This window comes from Homalodisca vitripennis, chromosome 4 (assembly GCF_021130785.1).
Source record: "Homalodisca vitripennis isolate AUS2020 chromosome 4, UT_GWSS_2.1, whole genome shotgun sequence".
In the NCBI taxonomy this organism is placed as follows: domain Eukaryota; kingdom Metazoa; phylum Arthropoda; class Insecta; order Hemiptera; family Cicadellidae; genus Homalodisca; species Homalodisca vitripennis.
This window is the reverse complement of record NC_060210.1, coordinates 143,954,978-143,980,377: the sequence shown is the minus strand read 5'-3', so window position 1 is coordinate 143,980,377 and position 25,400 is coordinate 143,954,978. Positions and strand designations below refer to the sequence as shown.

The 25,400-nt window shown below is 31.5% G+C and overlaps 1 protein-coding gene across 1 annotated transcript in view; it reads left to right on the top strand.

Annotated features, from left to right (window-relative positions):
• The window catches only part of LOC124360257 (metabotropic glutamate receptor 1-like), a 64,667-nt gene that overhangs the window by 14,412 nt on the left and 24,855 nt on the right, over positions 1 to 25,400 (top strand). Inside the window, exon 4 of the mRNA XM_046813700.1 lies at positions 15,126 to 15,372. Within this exon, the coding sequence (XP_046669656.1) occupies positions 15,126 to 15,372 (247 nt within the window). The remainder of the gene's footprint in view (positions 1 to 15,125; positions 15,373 to 25,400) is intronic.

Genomic DNA, 25,400 nt, shown 5'->3' with positions numbered 1-25,400 from the left:
CAATAAAATGGATTTTGTGTATAACGTCTGCCTATGATGGGAAAATGAGATCTCCATTTCAGATTTAGCAGGAAACCTATAAATGGAAAACGTACGTGTCGCATGTGTCGAAATTATGCAGTGGCAACATATATAATGTATCAAAAATTTGGCCTTTAAGTTAAAGACAGCTTACATACGTCCATACAACACATTGATACATCCTAATATGAAGTTTAAAACAAGAAGAGTTAAACAGGCAAAAAGGTAAAGGAGTTAAAAACAACACGAGTTTACAATATTTTGGACGTGCTGAAAGAGTTTAATTGTGTAACAAATGTTTTTGCCGTGTGAACCGACACACTAATGTTAGTTTTGACATGAGCTGATTAATCGTAAGAAATAAAAAATATCTGGATAGTATTTATGGAAATATTAAGATTTGTTAAAAGTGTTTTAACTAAACTGAACTAGGATGAGACATGTCTTCTCTCATGTATTTCACGAGAAGGGGACTAAGTGTTCAGTAAGTGTCCACTGCTTTGATGTTCATAATGAACGTAATAGTACTTTTAACTTAACTGACCGAACACTTTGGTTGGAATTTTAACATTATACATTATCGTGTTAAAAAGAGTGAAACACATTTCTTAATCGTAGAACGCTTTGACTTATAAAAATATTTAACTACCATATGAATTCATATACAGGGTTTACATAAAGTCCTGCACAGGTATAATATTTTCTGAACGATAACAGATAAATCAACAGGATTTGGTACATCGACACTACACCTAAAAATCTACTTTTTGAAGGAACTCTCAGTTTTCTGTAATATCATGGGGACGTTCCGCAAGGAGTCAGAAGGAAATCTTAAATAGGAGCATAGGTCAATATGACTGCAATACATCTAAAGAGTTGTCTTCGGTTGTTGCAGTGGCGGGCTCTTCCTGTTTCCATAAAGCGTTGAACAGTTCTCCCTACAGTTGTTCTGGAAATTGGCTGCCTCTCGTGAAAGTAGTCATTAAATAAATGGCATGCTTCCTCGTGTGATCGTCTGTTGTTTCCCCAACCGTCCATCATAAGAAGTGTTATACGTTCACGTTCGTCAAGCGACATAGTGTAGTCGAAGAACTACAAGCAATACGACAAACTCCCCGTTATCAATATACCTGTATTAGGACCAAATTTGTAACCCTTGAGGATAATTCACTTCATAACGTCATAATTCACTTCTGTACAACTGACAAGCATAATGTAGTATTTAGCTGCAGTATTCGTTTGGTTGCAGTTTTGCTTTACTGGGGTTATGGCTACTAATAAAATGTAACCAAGTAAAACCTTTGAGCAGCCGCAATTTTGTACTGAATCAATCTTTTGGTGTGCGGTTTGCAGCATTAAACTCTGCTAGATAAGCCCTTTAAAATGATGTGCATATTGACCTATGCTCCTATTTAATATTTCTTTCTGACTCCTTGCGGGACGTCCCCATGATATTACAGAAAACTGACAGATCCTTCAAAAAGTAGATTTTTAGGTGTAGTGTTGATGTACCAAATCCTGTTGATTTATCTGTTATCGTTCAGAAAATATTATACCTGTGCAGGACTTTATGTACACCCTGTATATATTCATAAATATTATTTGGTTGGTTTATACAGAATTGGATGACCATCAAATATACTGTATTTAAATCAATAGAACACGTGTGAGCCAGAAACAATCCTCCAACTAAACTTGTTGAAAAATCGCAATGTTTGAAGAAGAGCAGGCAATAACACAAGAAGATATTCAATATCGTATAATTGTAAAGAGACGGAGACTGGAGGTAATAAGAACAAGAGATGAAAACACATAATACTAATAAAACTATTGAATCAGTAAACCAGATCACAAAAAAAATTGTTTGTACTGCTTAAGTACGATTTCTTTTAATACCTTATGTTTTGCATTTAACTTTTTCAAATATTTTGAATAAAATAGCTTTCGTAGTTTAATGTTTTCCAGTTTTATTCAGTAAATAATTAAAGGGAAAATTTATATTAACATCACTTAATAAATCTATAATAAATTTTATACGAAGCAACGGTAGTGGTGTTAAATCGTTAGTCCAGGAGTGTAAATACAAATTAATATAAATAATAAATATTAATTCCTTATTATACATTCATTTTTTCTGTATTATTTATAATAGTAAATATAATGAAGAATTTAAACAATATAATAAATGTACAAACTTGCTAGTTCTAACTATAAATCTATGAAGAAGGTTTATTTTAAAGGAAAATGTATCCTAAAAGTTGGCAGACAAAAAGGATCAGTCGTCTATAGTGTGGATGTCTGTAGATATTTGGGAGTTTGCTGACTTCCAGATTCTGAAGCTGGCACTTTGAAACAGATATAGTACATTATACATACCATTCTGGTATATTTATAAGAAACAATACATTTTCCCAACGATGTATGATTTTATGGGATGTCGCGATTTTGGTCACTTGCCCTCTGCGTTACAAAAACTTAAACAATACCTGGTAGAAACCTGCAATATATCTCCTCCTTAACATGCAAAATGCATAGAACTCAAACTTAAGTATTCAGAAAACTCATAAATATATAGCATAGACAAGCAAAAGTCGGATTTTATTATTTTATTTTATGTATTCCAATGGTGAAACCATTTACAACTCCAGGAAAGTTGTATCTCACGAAACAAAGTTTGTACCCCAAACTAACAATTTTGTTTGAATTTTATCAGTCTAGTGTTGAGTCTTAGATACGTATTTGATTTTATACGTAAAGATTTTCAAATTGTATTTATTCATCCGACTATTCATCCAATTCAATTGTTTATGTTTTAATTTCATTCATATAGAACATCACGTGTTATGTTTTTTTAGACTTCTGAATAAGAGAACGGATATCAGTTTTCAAAACTTAATATTTCCGTGTTCGTAACATATGCAGGTATAAAATGATCAACATCCTGTTATACTTTCACAACTTTCAGAACATAAAATTAAAACTTTTCTTTAGAATTCAGATATTTGTAAAATTTTAAATAAGTCGTCAATTTTAATAATTTAGTATTATACATTATACACATAGATGTTTATGGTATGCCAACTGAGTATTTATTAAATCAGTGAAACAAAACGTAGGACTTTAACGTTACTTCTGCCAATAATCTATCCGTAGTTTAAAGGGTATTCCAGGACTTTCAAATTTAGCATACATTAAGTAATAAACGTTAATTTGTTTGGTTGTCTTAAGTCTTATGGTTTATTAACTCTTATCCATCTTATAAATCAATAAAATGGATTTATATAAAATGGGTCTTATTCCCTTTAGATAAATGTCTGAGCATTCCAATGTTATCATCATACTTCTTTGCTGTTGATAGTGAAACATAGCAATACAGTATTCTCGATCTCTGGACAGATAAAGGGAAATACGGTTGTCTGAATGGGGGGAATTTTTGTGGAATCGGGTGACGGTTAAGAGTTAGAGATTGAGTGGTTCAAGCCTTCCGTTTATATCATCTCAAATATACATTTCTCCCAGTAGTTAATTGTACTTACATTTGATACTGTGGAACAATTTATACATTTGTTTGTTTTTATACTGATACAGATAATATGATCATATATTTTATAATGTAATGACTAAAATCCTTTCCAAGCAGTGAAGGATAATTAACTTTTCCAGTTAATATTTTCAGTTTAAGAAATACCCATAGTAAAATCTGTATCTAATATCAGCTTACATGTGGTAAAAATCTTGATTTGATTTCTGTGACGGTGTTTGAGAAGAGTGGTGCCAAAATCACAAAACTTCAAATTTCGGGAAATCGAAAAAATACTAAGTGCTGAGGTATATTTTACTGTATAATCTCACCTTAAACATTCCAGCACCACAGCTTGAGTCATCTGGGTCCTCTTTACAGTCATCTAGTTTTATTTTGGCCCGCCTATTTTTCTGCTTGGTTTTTCTTTATTTCCGCAGTTCGAGTACAATCGAAAAATCAAATTTTCTTCACTGCTCTCACAGTATTTTCTCCAACAAATATACCAAGGTTATCTAACACTGCAATTTACACTTTGTCAACTATTAAATATTGCAACATTATAATAGACACTTTTGCTGATAGCTTTCTGTGTTTATAAAAGTCTACGTTATTTTCTGCTACCGCTACCAGGTATTTACATCAACTGTCCTTTTTTGGGCACAGACCATGTAACGAAAAATTAAAAAAAAGTAAATAATAAAATTCAATATACTATATAAAATTGTTCAGAAAAGTCCCAGCGTTAACTTTAGCAAAAAAAAAAAAATATATATATATATATATTTTTTTTTAACGATATTCCTAGCCACGAACAGCTATTAAATAATCAATTTCTTTATTAAAGTTATTCATCGTGAATATGCTATGTAAATAAAAATAATTGTTGTACACATGTATTATTTTAGTAATGATTATTTTATTTTTTAAACAACCGATGTTTTATATACAGATATATTATTTTTTATCATGCTCATTTTATTTAGAACAAGCAAGAGAAAATGAGTTATATGTTAAAATTAGTCCTTTATTGATAAAATTAGTATTAAAATCCTGGGTTTTATAAAATAATTCTTGAATATACAATAGAACTATACGTATTGGTTTGGAACAAACATTATATTTTTATGAAATAAACTATCAAATTGCCATTAGTTAGAAAGAAAATGTTGTATATAAAAATCAGTAAAACTATTAAAAACATTCACTGAAAGAAAATTGTAATGTTAAAATGACTACGTAGATGTAGACAAAATATTTGATAATATGAATGTGAGACCATTCATTAAACAGCATTCACTAAAACCGGTGAACATAAATTCTGACTCAAACCCATCGTCTGATAAAAGAAGTAGTTTATACTAGCATTTCATTCAATTATTCGAATATAAAGCTACTTATTCGATGGAATAAGTAGCTTTATATTCGAATACACCATTACCACTGTTGGAATGTTTGATGAAAATTTTCATTAACATGATTGCAACATCCTGTTATTGGTAACTGTTTCCGAGGACAGAACGTTAGTTTCGTTGTGGTTGTTAATACCACGCTAGTATTGCGTGGTAGCGAGTGAAAAACGCTATGTATAGGGTCTTAATTCCCAATAAGTGATTTAAGAGACAGATATTAATATTCGTGACTACAACCAAATACCGCTAATAAAGATAAACATGTCTTTTTATTTATTTCACAAAACTTTTAAGAAATTTAGAAGGAAACTAAAAATAACATTGCTAATATTATTTTTACAATTTTTTCATAAAAACCTAATTAAGTATACAATCTAATTATGCAATGAAATAAATCACAAGTACTTTAATTTTAATGTTTTTAGTTCAATATAAACTTAACGTCAAATCACGATAGAAGAATTATTGATTTGAAGATAAACAGATTTACAAGCACATTAAATGTAAAATCTCTCAATGAAGATGATTTGTTGATTTCCGCAAATAGATTAATGAACAGTAATTTAAGATGGCGAGCACATAACCCTGATTTGATTTACCTTACACAAAAGGAGCGGACAGAATACACTTCCCCTCTCTCCACCATCCATCGCCTCACCACTATCAATAATTTTCAGTTTTCATCTCGTCGCGTTATTGCGGGTTGTTTTGTGAAACCTTATTTATAATTAAAGTGGCACAGTTGTTTGCTGTTGTGTAGCTATAGATAGACTTTCGGTCGGTATGTGCGAGCGATTAAAAGATTTAGTTTTGTAACCTTGATAGAATAACAGGGAGTATTTTGCAACTCTTTCAGAAGACAAATGTTACTCCACTATCAAATTGCTGCCTCACTAGTCACATGAAAAACAGTTAAAAACAGTATCATACTGCACAAATAATAACTTGCGCGGCGAAAACAACTTTTGCTCCTAGTGATGAAAACTATTATTCTATCTGAAATAGATCAATCTCGGCATCTAGCGCAGATACCTCCCCATCCACTTTCTTTATGCAGAATAAAACTTGGATAAATTAATAACACAATCTGGACTTTTGCTTTTATAACTTCATGATTCACCATTTAAAATAATTTTGGTCTCTCCCTGTTGTATACTCTTACAAAGACAAAAGGCTGCTTTTAATTTCAAGTATGTTCATTATAATTCTACCAAACCAACTGATTGAAATAAAATCAATTCTATTAAAAATAAAGTATTTACATTGGCTGATTAAGACATATAATATATATGATGGTATTGAACTGTTGTTACAGCTTTCATTTCGTAGTTACATTTATATAAGGATGCACATATAAAGTTTGTTGCGAAACAGTTCTCTCTTCGGGATATGATGAAATTTAAACTACAAACGCATGAATTCATGAATAATAAATAGTTTATGCAACATGCCACATGAATCTTTTAATTACTGGCTGTTGTAGTGTTAATGCTTTTCTGAGTACAGTAAGGTGTTATAAAAATATATGAAGTAAAATATCACAAAGTAATGATAAATTGTATTCACCATTATAAATTATGGTGCAATTATTGTTATTGTGCAATTAAAGCTCAATATGAGGTGGGTGGCTCACACCCAAGCTGTAAAAGGGTGTCTCCTCAGGTTACCAACTAAGTCTTACTCGTGCGCATTTATAACACCATGACGACTTTGTAGCAAACTTGAAATCTGATAGCTTTACACCTGTTAGTTCTTCAAATTGATTACCTTCATCCCCTCTAACTTAATTAATAATTCTCTGTCGAATTTTATATACATTATTAGTATTAAAATCTAACTTTGAGCCATCAAGGTCACACCATCAAGTTACCTGAGCTCAAATTCGGAGTATGGTGAGGTCAGTGCTTATTAACGAGGAGTATTCTATAAGCCATTACGTCTACGTTAGCGGTATGACAACCCAGATTACCATGACCAATAAGTTTGAACTCTTTATGCAAATTTAGGACATTTGTTATAGAATTGATATTTAAATAACTTCATTCCCACGGTTTTTAGACCACAGTGCGGTTAGCCGAAGTTTGATCTGAAGGTTGCGGGTGACCCACGCGTGCTACTCGATAATTTATCGCTAGTCCCGGGTATTAATAGAGTGCGCGAGTCTGAACATTTGTTAGGTGAGCACCCATTACACCACTCATATACACAATGCGAGTACTTGTATACTCCTTGTGTTTCTGTGCACCTCTGGTGAAATAAACTGTATGGTCTGTACAGGTTATAACAATCGAACTGCTCAAGAGCAATTCAGGTCATACCTTTGACGCCAAGTTAAGATGTAACTGCTGATTTTAAAATATATTATTAGTTTGAAGTAGTTCTTTGTGTGCTATCTTTTGAATTTTTTCCAAAAGCTGTTTCCAATTAAATGAAACTTTTTAGTACTAACAAACTCCATATGTCAGGATACTGTTTTATATCATCGTATAGACACGAGGAAAACGCAACTGATTTTGCGTTTTACCGCTATAACCGATGTTATAATATTTAACATAAGCTTCTTTTCTAAATTATCTTAATTAACTCGTAATTAGAAACATATGTAAAAACGTAAAAAAACTAAATATTACTAAGCCCTGAAGCGATTACTTTACTCAATAGTTCTTGAGAACTGGCAGTGCCCTATTAATAAGGTTTAAGAAAAGTGTGTGGAATCCATCACACTCTGGATTTATAGAAAATACATTTGCAAATGATTAAAGTTAATATTGCAACAATACTATTTTATCACTACAAGACACGTAGTCAGTATTACACTCAATTAAAACTAATAAATTAATATTTTATGTAAGTTGTAGAATTTAAGAATTATCATAAGAAATGAAGTATTCAGTTCTTATATAATTATGCAATATAAGTTGAACACTAACTACCAAAAAGTAAACTTATTCTTTCGTCAGAGTAAAAGTTATTGTTGAATTTTAAATTAAGGACTAAATTCTAATCTAGGTTGAGTTTGTTCGATATTTAGAGTTCAAGATTGTCTAAATAATATTTTTCTAACGACTCCTGACCTAAAAAATATTTCTAATATCCATGAGTTAAACGTATTTTTTCATAATTTGATCTCAAAATTTCACGAAAAACTGTAAAATATTTGATTAATTACAACGTGACTCATTCTAAACTCAGTTTGGTTCTTATATAAATTATTATTTGGAAGAAAATATAAGGATTACTTTTTTGATACGTTAGCTTTTTAGAATTCGTGACATAATTGTTCACAGTCATGGGCTTTTCAGGTAAAAATTTCATTTGCTCATGTTTTATTATCAACAAGTAATATGTGGATATCTTTCGTAATATTTGAAGTCTTAAAAATCGACTTAATAAGCTTTATCACAATACATACACTGAATGGCAAACGTCAGTACGGATTTTCAAAAATTCCAGACATTCATACAAACAATACATGTGTACTTTGTACTTGAGTTATTTTGACATTTTATGTTTATACAAAAAATTTTACAATCATGCCTCTTTTATTCATCGCCAACGCAACCACTTAGTACAACACAGTCAGTCTTCTAATTGGGCGGTCTCCCAGCCGAATGCCAAAAACTCACCCACATAATGGAATGCTTGAGCTGATTGTATTTGTCCAAAAAGTGAAGAATTCTTATACGAAAAAGCTCTTAAAAATTATTCTCAGCGCAGGCAAAATTGAGATAGGTTGATAGTTAGTAATTGAAACCGGGTCGTCATTCTTAAAGCTGGAATAATATTAGCAATTTTCAGGGGGGAAAACGCTCCCATTTGGAATGAATAGTTTACTAATTGAGTTAATGGTCAGACTAAAAGCTTGCAGCATTTTTTATGACCCACGGGGACACTAGACTGAGGTAGTTTGATTATTTGGCTGGGACCTACTGAATAATTCGGCGAAGCTCATCCTTAACAACAGGCGCCAATAACATTGACAATGTAGGGCTCTGTCTCGCAAGGGGAGTACTTGAAGTTCAGATGGCTGAGGACCCACCAGCAACGGATGCAAAAGTCATTAAACTGATTGACAATCTCTGTTTCCATCCTCCACAAGCCTAGACCCTATTTTAATTTTGATTCAATTGTGAATTTTTGTTTTATTGTTAATGATGCCTCAAGTTGCTTTTTAAACATTTTTGGAAGATAAAATTGATTTTGAGACATAATATTCTTTTACAGCTTGGATCGCTTTCCTGTATGTTTCTTATAACTCTAAAAAAATTTAAATTATTCATTTGATGTGTTTTCGGAGGAAATGTTGGAATGTCTCTAAACACTAAAATACTCGCAGTGATCCACTTGTTTTTGTAATTTTTTCTCAAACATTGGTAATTTGTGTAGGGCAGCAAATGTTAATTTGGAAATTTATAGTGTCGTTAAACAATCTAAACTTCAGCTCTGCAGGTTGAAATAAATTTAGAAAAGTTTTCTTTCCCATTTTTCTTTAGAAACGAAAGTGTTGAGGTGAGCGATGTTGTCTGACTTTATGTCTCTTCAAAAGTGTAGAAGGTTTTGAAGTCTTTACACAACCTTGTCTACAGTTAAACTGTAATGGAACGATTTGTATTTATTTTAGAGAAATATCCCAAATCGGAAACCATTTTGCTCCCTCAGAAAATTTTTGGTAAAAATGTGTCATTTAAAAGTTGTACTCATATTCATTCAAATTTTATCACAATCTTCTATATATTGCGTATAGTTTCTCATAAATGTACTTAAAATCATTTGCATATTTATGAGGATGTATTGTTGTATGGGATGTATGCAATTAATAAAATGACGATTCATTAAAGTTATATTTAATGCATATACAGAGCCCGCTGAAATGTCCTTGAGTTTTTTTTTCTTATTAAGTCAATGTTAAACCGCATACATTTTTCCTTCAGTATTTTTAATTGTAGCATTATAGGAAATGTGTCATTATAAAGATTTAAATTGTAATCATATAAATCCTTTTTTCTAAAGTGCGTAATATTTGAATATTTAAACAATGAAGTAAAAAAACGTTTGAAAACGTTTCTTAAACATTTTTCCTCCAGTATTTTTAATTGTAACATTATAGGAAATGTGTCATTATAAAGATTTAAATTGTAATCATATAAATCCTTTTTTCTAAAGTGTGTAATATTTGAATATTTAAACAATGAAGTAAAAAAAACGTTTCTTAAGAACATAAAAGTTTCTAAAATTAAAAACTGTACTATTTCAAACAATCGTATATTAGTGACATTTTAAACGGTTTAGTGTTCCGATATGTTTTTCATCGATTTAAACACCTTATTTTCCCAATTTCAAAAATCATATAAATGATTTAGTATATGGAACGTATACGAAACTGCATGTGTTTACAAGGTTGGTATATCGTGAGATATGTCACTACTATAAACACACTCAATATTTGGTACGGTATTGGCTGGGATCCGGCCAGTAGCCAGCGCCGCTCTCATCCAATGTCTTACTGTCGACATACAGATATACCGTAATGTTTATATCACCGCCTGGGTTATTTATGTGCTTCCAAACAGAACCTAGCTTTAACTTTAGGAATACATTTGCAGAAATGTTTTACAGGAGTTCTTTCACGATGCTAAAACGATTTATAAAATGCACACTTAACTGTTGGTTATTGTTGTTTTACTGGAATTGCTGTAAATAAACTTACAAACGTATATAATTTAAACCATAAAAAAATAATGTACTGCCCAGTTTATGTAATTGCAGCGCTTCAGTAATTTTTTATTTATTTATTGACCAAATGGAGTTAATTATAAATGAAGGTTTAATAAAATATATCTGAGCGTCCTGCAAGACAACAAACGAATAACGCCGAGACTGACTACTTATGTTAGCCGAATGTTGATTCACAGATAGAAATGTCATTCATTTTAGTGATATGTAAGATGGCAAAAGTACATCATTCAAAATTAGCCATCAAAGACTCAACCTAACATAATTTAAAACTAAAAATATGTTTTACTATTGATGTCTACTTCGTGGTCTTAAAGGTATTAAACTTAAAAAGACAACTACTGCGTTATGATATATTACTACGAATAGTGTTTTCCATAGACCTAACACAGGATGGGCAAACCCTCCCAGACAGTGACAATAGTAGAACAATTTCCATTTTTCCTAAACCTGGAAGCATGATTGTTCGTAACTTACCAAGTAGATGTAATATTGTAAAAACATTTACAATTAATGTAAGAAAGGAAATCATAATAAAATAACCAAATAAATCAATTGCTCATTAAAACGATCACTTTACTTACTTTCTCTCCCAAAAAATCATATTAAACCTTGTAGTTTTGAAAATAAGATAAGGAAAGATTAAATACACTTTATATTTTTAATATTGAGTAATATAGTTTATTGCCATTTTAAAACTCCGAGACGAGAAAATACCACTTTTATAGAACTACATCTACTCAAGGTTCATTTAGTAAATGTGACCATCTCTCTCAGGTCACCAGGGGATTGATGATGTCCCAGTACTTATGTAGTGTTATATTTTAATTTTTACCGCGTTACTCTTACCTCCAAAAAGTCACCTGAAAATTAGAATTATTTTAATAAACGTATTCAGAATTTAAATGCACCAGAAAACAAATAATTGTTCTTAGGAGTTTAAACAAGGGCCTTAATATAAAACAATAATAATCTTCATTACAGTACGAATATTAAGCTAAATAAATTATATTATAAATGGCATAATAAGGTGTTGTGTGGAACTAATCTTTCACGAATATTTAAACATCCAACATCTATTCAAGTATATAATCTATGTGCTGTCTATTGGAAATTTGCGATGTAACCCTTATTATTAAAATTCTTAGGTGAGACAGACACCAAAGTTTCGTGCATTATGTATAAATACAGAAATAGGCCACTGAATTTTAATCCACTGTACAGGTAGTACCATCAGATCTCGCTCATTTTATTCCTAATATAACTTTCAACATTTTTTTCAGATATAGTCTGCTGTACGAAATACTATAGAAACAAAATGCTAAAAGATCCTAAATTGTTTTGTATTAATAGAAAATTATTAATACATTTCTTAAATCACCACATTAAACATACATTAATGTAATTCTCTTTTCCTGATGTAAGTACTATTTGATTTGATAAAGTTCTTAGAAAATAATTCAACCCTTTGTAACCTTAGACAATTCATTGTTTCAGTACGATTTTAAGATCTAATACGATTTTTAGCGCTGATAAAAACAAACCCTATAGTACTAAGAAATAGAAAGCCAACAAAAAGTCGTGTTAGCTTTTGTCTTTAGAGGAAAGCTAACAACAGAGCTGTCTGTATCAAGTAGTGTCAATGTTAACTTGACTAAGTACGCATCGTGATTGTGTCGGTACATCTGTCAGTCGGTGTCATATCTCGTTTTCAACACTCATTACTCTATGTAAATCTTTGCAGTCCAACTTAGTTTTGTCTTTATATTTGAAAAGCTACTTTAGATATACATAAAAATGTTGGCCCGCGAACTTGCTGAGCGGGCCAACATCTGCAAGGACTCAAAATTTAATGAATATTATATTATAGCTTATATGCTGATGTCCTTAAAAGTACATATTTTAGCAAAACTTATTATATTTTTCTTTTTATATTTGTTCCCTGTTCATATAATATATTGATAAAGTACAAATGGGCTATTTCTCATTTTCTACTAACTCACATCTGCCTGTGGGTATTGAAACTATCATGACTAAACACCGTTAATACATTATACCAATGTGTTTTATACAGATAATATGAGTTATTAAATTAAAGTAAAAGTACAAAATACTAAAGTAAATTATTCCAAAAATATGAGCATATAATTGAAAATGAAAATCTTAATTAAAAAGAATACTCTTTGTTCCTTTCACATAAGTAATCATTAGTTTCTGTGATAAATAATTATACTGGGAAATGACTTATACAGCAACCCACATACTTGAGTTGCTGTGTTAGCTTTAATTAAACATTTCGTGTAAGAGAATAAACAAAATTTGTAACATTTTAGGCTAATGTGCCGTGTAAATTCGTTTCATGCTTCATCTGCCAAATAATCTCAATTTTCAGCTTGAATTGTTTATGATTCCGTGCTTAGGAAAAAATGTGGAAATAGGCTGTACTCATTTATGCGTACTGCGGGGAAATTCATCACCAAATCAAAAAATAAATCCAAATAATTCATATTTCCATACCAATGTAACCAGAGAAAGTAGACGATTTATTTATTTAAATGTAGCAATAAAGTTGTATCTGGCTGGAGGAAATATACAAGAAAATATCTAGTAAAAATAAATACGCAATAAGCATAATGTTCTTCTTGAGGGAACCCATCCACTGTATGCTGTACTCATGAATTAATTAGAATATATGTCATATTACATACTTACTTGTATATATATATATATATATATATATATATATATATATATATATATATAAATGTTTAAAAATATTAACCTGTTTCCCAAAATATTTCACATGTATTGGTTCGTTTATTCTACAATGTAATACTTAATACAGTTTATTTCTACACCATATAATTTTGATTGATAAAAATATTATCTCCCAATTGTGGTACATGATTGGAACCAATTTATTTGTTATTCATAAGTAGTAATACTACATTTCAGCTAAAAAACTTTGACCGTGTATTTTCTAGCAGTGGTAAGCTAGCTACATTACATTATTTAAAATTAGTTGGTTCATGATGCCCGGTTTGTGAAGGTAAAACCCATGTTCCACTAGGTGAGATCTTCTGGCACGGCTTTTGTGTGCATAGATTAGTTGATGCTCCACTAACCAAAAAAGACAATTATTGTTATTTACTGTGCCAGTCAATGTTAATCCTTAGGGACAAGTATCGCATACAGATTATTTTGTGATATTTAAGCTTGTGAAAAGCTAAAAGTAAAAAATAAAGTCGGTTTTACGGGCGAACGTCTTTTCTCGGTAGAATATTTATTGATATGAATATTATTAAATTGCACAGTAGGAACCAGGAATTGAATGAAAATAAGAATTGCACAAATTTTAACTATAGAAATATATTTTGTTTACTAAAACATTGTACATAATTTGAAATTAATTAAAATTTGTTATTGTAAATGGTAAAGTTGAATAAAACATTTACTAAAATTGGAATTTGAAATTCTTGCTAAACACAGTTAAATTCTAACTCCGCGCGTGGTGATTGGTCGGTTTAGTTCGTTTGTTTGGTCGCACTGTTATGACAGGTTAGAGGTTATAATTTGTTATTTTAAATGTTTGACTAGCAATACGCGCTGTTTCTTCTCAATCGACTGAATTACGATTGATTGCAGAGTGATTTAAACTAATAATTTACTTAACACTATCAACATTTGTCAATAGTATGACATAACCTATAAACTCAGTTTCTCAACTTTTGTGTCAATCTAACAATTAATCAATCAATCATAGTTTACGATAATGAAATATCAGTGTACAATTATTTACCTTTATTGTTGTAGTTGTTGTAAATGACGAATCTAAGCACTCCACATTTTCACGAATAAACATAGTTATCTGCTTTATCCCGTGCGGCGGACCCACAGTTATCTGCTTTATCCCGTGCGGATCCCGTGCGGCGGACCCACTGGACGGGCATCGTAACGTTACCGGGCGTTACACTTTTTCATGAGTGACTCCGAGCCGCAACCTAATTTAAGACGTTGTCACGTCAAAAAACGTTACTTGTTTCAAACATTTCAAAGCTGAACGCTAGGGCAAAAAAAATTGTAATAATTAGTTGTAATTATTTATAAATTATGGCCTGTTATTGCGATGTCTGTGCGCGTAAAAACGCATGCTTGTCCGTGGTAATGTTTGAAAACTAAAGTGGAGCATGCTCCACCACCGCGACTTCTCCTCAGGTCCGTAGAGCCGACAACAAACGGATTCAAATAGAACATGCTCCACTTGTGTGGCTGAGCCTTGATTATGCTTCACTCCGTCCCATTATGATGAAAAACAACAACAATAAATCAATTCTAATCATCATGAGTGGTCCTTTCTATTGTAATCATCATCAATATCAATAATCATCATTCTTAAGGGAAATATCAAATTTTGTTTGTTAAGGGAGTTTATTTTTCAGAGAACTACGGCCAGAGTGGCATTCAGGCTTTCCGCGAGCTTGCTGAGCGGGCCAACATCTGCATTGCCAAGGAGGACTCAGTGCTGAGCAATGCTGAGGACGAGGTGTTCGACAGCGTGGTTCGCAAACTGGACCAGGACCAGAACGCGAGGGTGGTAGTATGTTTCTGCGAGGGGATGACAGTGAGGGGACTGCTGGCAGCGACCTTCCGCCTCAACCTCACTGGCCGCTTCATCTTACTCGGCAGGTAATCAAGTTCTACCTCATCATACTTACATATAAATCAAGTAGGATTTATTTTAGCCAGTATATGACATTAGTAGCAGAGAGCAGGAAACTCAATTTCTTGTGATAATAGTAAAGGCTTTATTCTATGACAGAAATAATCCATGTAGGGAGTATTACCTAATTGAGCTGCTCGGCATGAATCCAGGGGTGGAGTCCACTTATGGTGGAGGTCCTGATTTAAAATTTGTTCCCTTTATAAAAATTCGATTTTGTGTTATCTGAACAAATTTCTATCAAAAGTTGGCTCAAAGAGTATATTTATAATATTTCCAGGATGGTACTGAAAAAATCTATTTGGAGCACTTTAAGAGAAAATATAATATTTATTGAATTGCCAGATGATGGGCAAAAAATTTGTTTGTTACAAAGTAATTAATACTAGTCCATTACACATAAAAATCTCATGCTTTCCCTTACGAAGATTCCCTAATAATGTCGTGCTTAACTGGTAAATACGTCACTACATGAATCTTTGTGGCTACTGCAGTTGTGTTAAGAGATATGCATTAAAACATAAGCAAAAAATATCTTCTCTTGTTTAACATATCAATACGTATATTGACGACACCTTTAGGATGAAAATGTCACGTGTACGAGACGAACGTTACCAGCACATATTGCAGGCACTTGTCATGAAAGGACTCACGCCTAAATGAAGGCCATTGTGAGTTGAGCCGTCAATGCACGAGAGGCCAGTTGCCGGCATATCCAACACCACTTTGCTTTACACGGGCGTACTGTATTCATTCTCGGTGAAATAGGAAAAATCCTGTGTTTTATCCTCGGCTCGTTTCATCGCTGGACTTGTTATTATCACGCTTTCTTTACCTCAGTCGGTATAATTAAAACGAAACTAATGGTGTTTACGTCGTTCGCGTTGAATTACATAAACATATTTCCCAAGTGTGAAGCTCATGTCATTAATCTGGAATAACTTATAAATTACGTCAGTATAACATCTCCTGTTTGACGACGATCGAGAGTCACGTTGTACCGTAAATTAGTTAATTAAATTTCATACAATGTAAATTTCGCAACCTAATCAGCCAGTATAATATAATATTATTTTACATCCAATGTTCCGGAACTAAATTATTGGGCGGAGTAACTACCTAATTGGCACGCGTATGAATTTTTCTTCTAGCCCTTTGTAGCAGCCCAACTACGTAACCGATCTGACCTCGCGTGCTTTGTCCGTAAGTAAAATTTATCTTTTCGTATTATTAAATTAGCCCTTTGATGCCAAACGTATAAAATGAATGTAACGTAAAGTAAAGATGTGAATAGTAAAGTAACTTACCCTTGAAGATCTTTTATTTGCTTGATGGAGATAGATAAAGGTTGTGGCGTCGTCCTTATGGCGACGAGCACGTTGTTATAAATAGTAATTTTTATCATTAAATGGCTAATACCGTCGCGAATTTGTTTTAGGCGAGTTTACGTAGCTGATGTATCTCACGTGTTGTTTGAATAGATGGCTACCACTTCCCAACTCTACTCCTCTTCTAGAAATAACCGTTCTTAGACTACAGCTTCAATGTCTCGTGCCAAGACGCCGACACCCGGGTTGTGAGTCTACCTATTGCGAAGGGAAGTGAAATATTATTATTTTGTAAAGTAAAACGTCGTACGCATAATTCAATAGAACATTGGATATTTTAGGCCCACCTAGAAGATATACTTTTTAGTTATTATATTCTAATTGGCAGCAACGTGGCATTACATAACTTTTCCTTTACCATCTAAAAGTGGTGCTTTTAAGTTTTCGTAATTAAACTGAACTTATAAGTAAACTTTGTATTTCTAGTATTTATTACTACGACCTCAGAAGTCACCACCCCCATGTGTTATCGTCATACGGTACAACGTAAAACACGTTTAGACACACTACAAGTGTCTTTTTTTTGTATTTTTATATTAATTACGATTCAGTATAACACCAACTCTTTTAAGTGGTCAGATGAGTTCATTAACCGGTGTATTCAAACTTCCTCGGAAGAGAAGTTTTATAGATGTTATAAAAAGAGGTGTAGTCTTATATAGTTTTCATTGAGCAAATTATTTTTCATATAAAAACCTTACGATTTAACGTGTTATTAATTAATAGTTGTAGACAATTTTATATTTATATCAGGTAACACAAATTTTGACATATTTTGAGTATGCGAGCTTTCTGAACTGTTTTAGATTTCGAGCAGCAGTTACAAATCCATAATCCATCAGCATATATTATATAACATTATTAACCAACATGGTTGTAAATATGCTGGAAGGAATATGTGAGTAGACTCAGCCAACTCACATATGACAGTCGATCCATCGTTCTTTCTTCTTATCATGCTATGGGCGCTAGTAGGTTACTGCTCTGGAAGCAGCGCTAGTTGACGTACCCCGAATGTCTCTGCTATTTTATCAGGCAGCAGGAAGAAATTAATGCAATTAATTACTGGTTACATTCCTTTCAGTTCTTGTTCTCGAACTGATACTGTGATGATTTACGAACATGTATACATTTATTTATAACCCCCTTGAATATATTTAAATTACATTTTTCTGTTAAAAAGTTAACTTTCACCGTCTTATGATTTTACTGATAGCGTTGTTAGTACTATAATGAGAAACTACAATAGAAAGCAGTTAGTTGCATGAAACTAAGTTTTCCTAAAGTCAAAATTATAAATACGTAATAGTTTAAAATTAATGTGTTCTACCAAATGGTGAATTTGTAGTTGACACCATTGAGGTCAGTGATACACTGTTCACATTGCAATCTAACCTGCATTTTGCATTAGAAAGACTAAGAGCATTACTAGACAATTTAATTACCTGCTCCTAGTTATTGATTTCAGCGACTAGTCCGGAGTTTCATCGTTTATAATAACGCGTCTTGGAGAAGATTCACAACAGGAGAATGGTGTCTAAGTTTGTTTACGACTTTTGGTATAGAATTGCCACTCTATTGTTTTACTCTTTACTGGACTCGACTCATTGCTTCTTGTTATGTTTATAACTGTACTGTAGATTATTAAATATTACATTAAATATTTTTTAAATTGTTGATATTTTACTTTTTTCTTGCACTTTGAAATTGTTGTTATATAAGCCGTTGCAAGGATATAAGGACTGGGCATCACGTACCAAAAGTTTTACCAACCAATACAATAAAGTTAATTTAATTACGTGTTTTACTTGTTACATTATTTAATGTCGGACTCAGTCAGATTTGTTAAAAAAGCTTTCCAATCAGCAATTTTCTCTTTGCCATCATGGTTAGTTATTACACTAATGTAAAAATGTAATATTTCATTTTTAACTAACATTTTTACATTCTAATCTCAAAATCAATACAGTTCTTCTTTGGACAATCATAACCCCATGTAACTGTGTGGTTTTTAAAATACGATTAATTGTTTTAAAAAATATGCAATGAAATAAAACCACTTATGGAATGTTGGTAATAGGTAATGAATAAGTAACTCAGTAATGGTATTAAATCATTAACAAAACACTCGCACGTATGGCGGAGGGAGGAGTTAACACGGAAAGCCTCGCCTCTAAATGAAGTTATTGTGCATCCGTCCGTTTATGCACGAGAGAAGTATCGCAGGACCACTTACTTTATATGGTTAAATTTACATAAACTGTGTCTGGCAGAGTGCACTTGTCAATAGCAAATTAATTGTAGCCTATATTGACTTTTTGTAAACAAGTAGTCATGTAATAAGGTACCTGAATGATAATTATGGTAGTAGTAAAACATGTTTTGGGTAAATAAATTATTAAAAAAAGCAAATTTACAGTTTATATCTACCGAAGTACACCTTCACATGTTGTATTATCCTAAAACCATAATTTACTAAAAAAACACAAATCATAAAGCATAAAATTAAAAAACTTTCTACGAAAAGTACTTTACAATAAAATATGAATAAATAAATGAAATTAATCTGCTTTAACCTTAATTTTTCAAAAGAGCTGTTAATATAGCTACTTCTAATTAGTTACTTAATTTATAAAAAATCAGTTAATTATAAAATAATTCCATTTCACATTTAAATTTACGAACTTGAAAGAATCATGTTTTTTCTGTCTGTAAAAGCAAATATAATCTATTTACTAACGGTGTCGTCTGGTACTTATCAATAATTATATTCGATATAAATATGTTTTAATACCCTTTCAACAGAAAGCATCGAAGTATATATTTAGGAAATATTTACAAAAAAATTACAGTACAATAAAGATTCAAATTCAGATATTAGATTCAGATGTTTGATAAACGAAATTTATCGAAAATCACGTTTTTGTATACTAAGACTCTTGAAAAATCATATTTACTAAACCCAATAATTTTATTTATTAAACAAATATTAATTTGAATAAAATGGAAAAAAAACATTCATGAACCTGTTGCAAATCACGTTCTACGTGATCAGCACTATAGATGCATTGAAAACAATCTACAAGTACAACAAGAATAAGAAGTTTTAGCATTTAATATCCAGTTCTGCTACCTCGTCACAACAGTAAAGACACCTTTATCCACAGAGAAATCCTTGATTCCCAAGTTATAGTTGTGTTAATGTTTCTTCTATAGCATGTATAGGTAATGCAAGTTCTATAGCTATGCCTTTAGTTTATGCCCTTGCTCGAAGGTATTCTATATCCAGACCAGAGCATCCGTGTCCTGTGGATCATTATCGTATTTACAGAAATGGGTGCCCTGCTGCAGTGTTTACATGATGGCTACTGATCTGCATGCACAGATTGTGTACTTTATTATTTAGTCTTTTTTTAGGTTTTGTTGGTTCTATTTAAATCTATTTATGGCCAAACCCTCTACAAGTGTAATTTTGTAGCTGGTCAAATCCAGCATGTCGTTCTTGAATATAATTCATCCTAAACCTGACAGCTGGTAGAATAATTTCAATTGAAATACCTAAAAAGTCTTTAATTTATTGAACTGTTAAGGAAATGTTTCATAGACGCACTTTGTTTGTAAAACATTGTATGAAGAATGTTGACAAACTTTCCATCTTTGAAGTTTATCAATACGAACGAATTTGACTTGTGATCTTCAGAATATTTCTTTATACTCCTTCTATGCTTACCTCTCTTATGCAAAAGTGCAGTTAATTCGCGTCTCCCTTTATTTAAAGCTGGCACCATTATGCTATACACGTAATTAGTATTAATAAGGATAGTCTTGTAGCCTGCTATGATGTTCCCATCACATGAAATATGGGATGAAATGGTAAGCGATCTTCTAGCGAGGCTGTCAGATGTTTTAGTTTTTTCAACAGTGGCTTGAGTATTTTTGAGTTAAACAACATGAAATCATCATTAATAACGTCACAAAAAGCACTGATCTAATTTATTATGTTGCCTACGTTAAGGTAATATTTTTGTAAAAGATTAAGCTCATGTGTTCTAAAACATTTTGGGGCCCTGTGTCTCAGTAACTTACACCACTATTACTTCCATTTGTTTTTACTCGTCTATTGTTCATGAAGCTGTTTTGCCATCATGTAAATTTCTTGGAAATACAATATTTACAAAATGTCTTTCATAGGTCCTGAATTTTACACTTAAGTGTTTCTTTAAAGAATTGCGTTAGTTAATTCATTTTTAGAATGGTCTGATGTACTATAACAGACATTCATGGAAAAGCCAACCATGTCACATCATTCGTGGCTATATAGTTCTCAAATGCTAACGCGTCAATAGAATACAAGTTCTGTATTGTTTATATTATTTAGGACTATTAAAAGAGAATGCATGTATATCTCTGAATAACATCTAAACCACTTGAGTTAAGTATTTTCTTTACATATTAGTAGCTCCCAAGAGTAACGTTTTAATCTAGCAATTGCAATATTAGTAATTAATATTAATATTACTAATCTCTATACAGTTAATAAACACAATGAGAAATGAGTTTTGCTTGAATATATTCATGTTATCATGCAGTCATAAACATTGGAAAACATAAAAAAATAGAAAACTCAAGTTTATCATTCAACTAGGAATATATTTTACTTACCACATTTCCACACAGTTCTAAAATGTAAACGGTTTAATTAAAATTTTCTATAACTAAAACATCCGTAATTAATAATAAATCCTTTGAACAATTTAAAAATAATTAAGGCCAATACAAATTCAGTTGTCACTGATAGAGAGTAAAATCTTGCGACCCAACATAGATACATTATTTTACAGGTAATTAGCTGACATATTTCAAGAATAAAGTCATTGATTCGTACCCTTTTAATTATTACTATCCTCACAACAGCTGTTTCAGTCTTATTTATATTCTTAAAAACATATAATTAGACAACATAATATATTTGGCCATAAAAGGCAGATACCATGTTTTTTTATTTACATTTAATATTTATCTACTATTCTTCTCTTTCCAGTGCCTCCTATATCTTATAATTAGACCAAATCTTACAAAGTTGAAGTAAAATGAAAACCTAATAATCTGAGGTTCTTATTCGTCAATATAGACGGATGTAAAAATTTCTAATTTATATGGTTGTCTGTCCTTCTGTAGAATATCTGAAGAATAAAACTAGGTGTTTAATTAGATTCAATAGTTTTGGTTTTTTTGTTCTTATAGGCCTTAAATTTTGGTTAGATTAAATCGTTTTAAAATTATTGGACTCAAATTTGAATGCAGCCTCAGAAAAGCCTGTCCACAACACACACACACACACACACACACACACACACACACACACACACACACACACACACACACACACACACACACACACACACACACACACACCACACACACACACACACACACACACACACACACACACACACACACACACACACACACACACCTTTAAAATATTAATTCTGTCGTATCGAATGAACTATGCGCTACATATAAAATAATTTAAGTTGTCATAATCGTGTTTCGCACATGATAATATAATATTATTGTCTTTTTTTGTCTATAAAAATGAGCTGTAAAGAATTGTAATAAGATATAAGTTCTGTATTCTATTAAGCTGTAAAATTATTTTATATAATTTTGGAAGGTCATTGCATATTCTCTAGATTAACCCGTTGCCTTGCAGTAAATTAAACAATGGCGCTAACGCAGTCAGGCAGGAAAAGTGGACAAAGGAAGAATCAAGTCCGCTAAATACCCGAGTCACTAAAGGTCAGTTGATTGTCTGCTGCGGACGAATTCGTTCTGTGTTCAGGCTGTCCTCCGAGTTTTTATTGTTCCATCAACTTCCTTTATTTCAACTCGGGCATAATGTTTAATTGTAGTGACATGAAAGCAGCGTTACAAGTCATTTTAGTAACATAATTAGTTATCATTAGGTATTTCCATCATATATTCCGACTATTAGTTAATAGTTTATATCAATTATTGACATATAAGGTATTGAATATAAACGTGAGTAAGCCAGTGCTTTGTATTCAAACATTATAAAGTGGCTTCTCATGTCCACAAACACACATAGTAAGCATGGCGAGGCATAATGTAGAGAATGGCTGTTTTTACTGTTCAATATTTAGAACTTCAAATCAGAAAGTTGTGGTATAATTTTTTCAAGATACAATTTTGCTTTACTTTTATTACTGTATATATGGAATTACATAATAAATGCTAAAAACCTCATGGTTAGTAATAAGCTCATAAATTATGCTATAATAAGATTTATTTTTAACAGATTTACTGTTTTCATGAATTGAAAAAAATCAGAACAAAATTATACCATTAAGAATGAGTTTCCTGAAACATACGTTTTGGAACATTAAATTTTAAAGTTCTGGGTAGGTTTTATTGTCCTGTAAGAGGATCTGAGTTTTCTTAGGAGATTCTTTTCAGTAAGGGTTCTAGTAATTCCAACAACTCTCCTATAGTCCTTGTTATCACTAGTTTTTTGGTATTAAATCAGTAAATAAAAACCTATTTTTAAGATGTGTATCAAGAAAAAAATTTAACAGATTATGTTGCACATATAATATTATATGTTATGTACTTATTTGTGGAATCCTAGCAATTATTCACATCACTAATTTGCATGAATTGCATTGCTTATGTTAAGTTAACATAGATTTAACTACGCAGAAACGCTGTCCATAGAGAGAAAACTACGGTATTGCATTTTCAGACGCTGATTGGCTACTGTTTACAAAAGTTCGTTATTCCATATTGGGTTATGATATCGTACTGGATTACTCATATGGATAAGCCTGATGGTATAAAGTTAAAACAATAAACATTACACTACACAATCAGTGGACCAGGGCATGCTCCTTCCCGTTTTGTCAGTCGAACCAAACTCTCCGTGGCTTATATTTCAATATTCGCTAAAGTAAAGTGTTGTAGATAAGCTTGATAGTTATTGCTAAGTATCAAAACCACTAGAGACAAAATCGAGGCTATGATTTAGTTACTAGATTTGTTACTTGATCTTAATTGTCCTTAGTGAACAATAAAATAAAATAATGTAGCTATACATGTTTACATATATTTTATTAATAATGCAGAATTGTAAAACTATCGATTGATAATTCGTTAAGACATTTAATTCACCATAAACATTATGGAATACGAGTTTTATGGTTAATAGGCACGTCTACATTTCTTACATGGATTTCCCATTTGATTACATTACATATATATCAGATACATACTTTTATTAAAGTTATAGTTCAAGTGACATAATTTTCATACACTAAAATAAAACCTATTTGCGATCCATTATTATGTCTCATATGAAACATTCGATTTTTAATTGAGAAATAAAACCATTAATAAATTAATAAGAAGTAGCTATAGCAGCTATATAATTATAAACAGTTATTGCTTAAATGTTTTAAGCTATTGTGATTTAGCGACATGGAGTAGGAATATTGAGTAAGATTGCTGTTTCTTTATCTGTACTTGAACATATTTTACAGATAGGTGTTACAAAGAAAACGGAGAACACGTATATACGTATGTTAAGAATGTAATTTTTATAGGCTGTAGCTAAAAGGATACGTTTGATAATCCTTTTGAGTTTGTATTATTTAAATATACTGCCATTTTGTAACGTTCTGGTTGCGGGCTGTATAGAGAAAGGTGGTGTGAAAAGTAATAAAAAATAATTACAAGTTAAAAAGTAACTGACAATATCAAAACAATGTACTTTACATTACCGGACAGTATTTGCGTCGAATACTCCTTCGAGATTTATTCTCTTATAAAGTCGCCGATCATACTGAATAAGTTAAATGGCATTGAGCAATGAGAACAGTGTTGAAGATTAAGGTAGACTTGAAGATATAAAAGCACTTGAAGATATAAAAGTATTAAAATACATTAGATTATTCAATGAGACATTAAATGCATTTAAAGTAAAATTGTAGTTAATTGTATAATTGATGAATTTTTACAATATGTTATACCTTCAGCAAGTTGTTACTTACTTTATTCATTAATGAACTATCTATTAAACTAAATATAACTCAAGAGATTTTATAATGTGTGTAGTTTGTTTTATTAAGTAGCTGCAAACTTTATAAGCTACCTTCAATAATATTGGAAAAAAGCATACGCACTTTGATTGTTACAAATCATAATTCTAGATCTAAATTATACCGATAAAACACTAAAAATCTATCAATAAGGAGCTCAGTGAAAGACTATTGGTTTGGTGTAGTCTGCAAATCAATTATATATTATCTGAACTGAATTGACAATTACTTAACTGACTCTCAATTGCCATACTAGTCGACATGGAAATACTTGTAGACATCTGTATTGTTTCATGCCTGAGTTGACTGGAGAGGAAACTTTAGACCTCATATCATCAATACTGATTTGGTTATTAAACTCTGAAATATGAAACAAAATATGTAAACGCCGCTAGTTTGTAGTAAAAAAGTTGATATTCAAATCTTTGCTGCTAAAGCATGTTGGAAGGAAAATACTCAGGATTTGCTGCCCAAAAATTACGGCAAGAG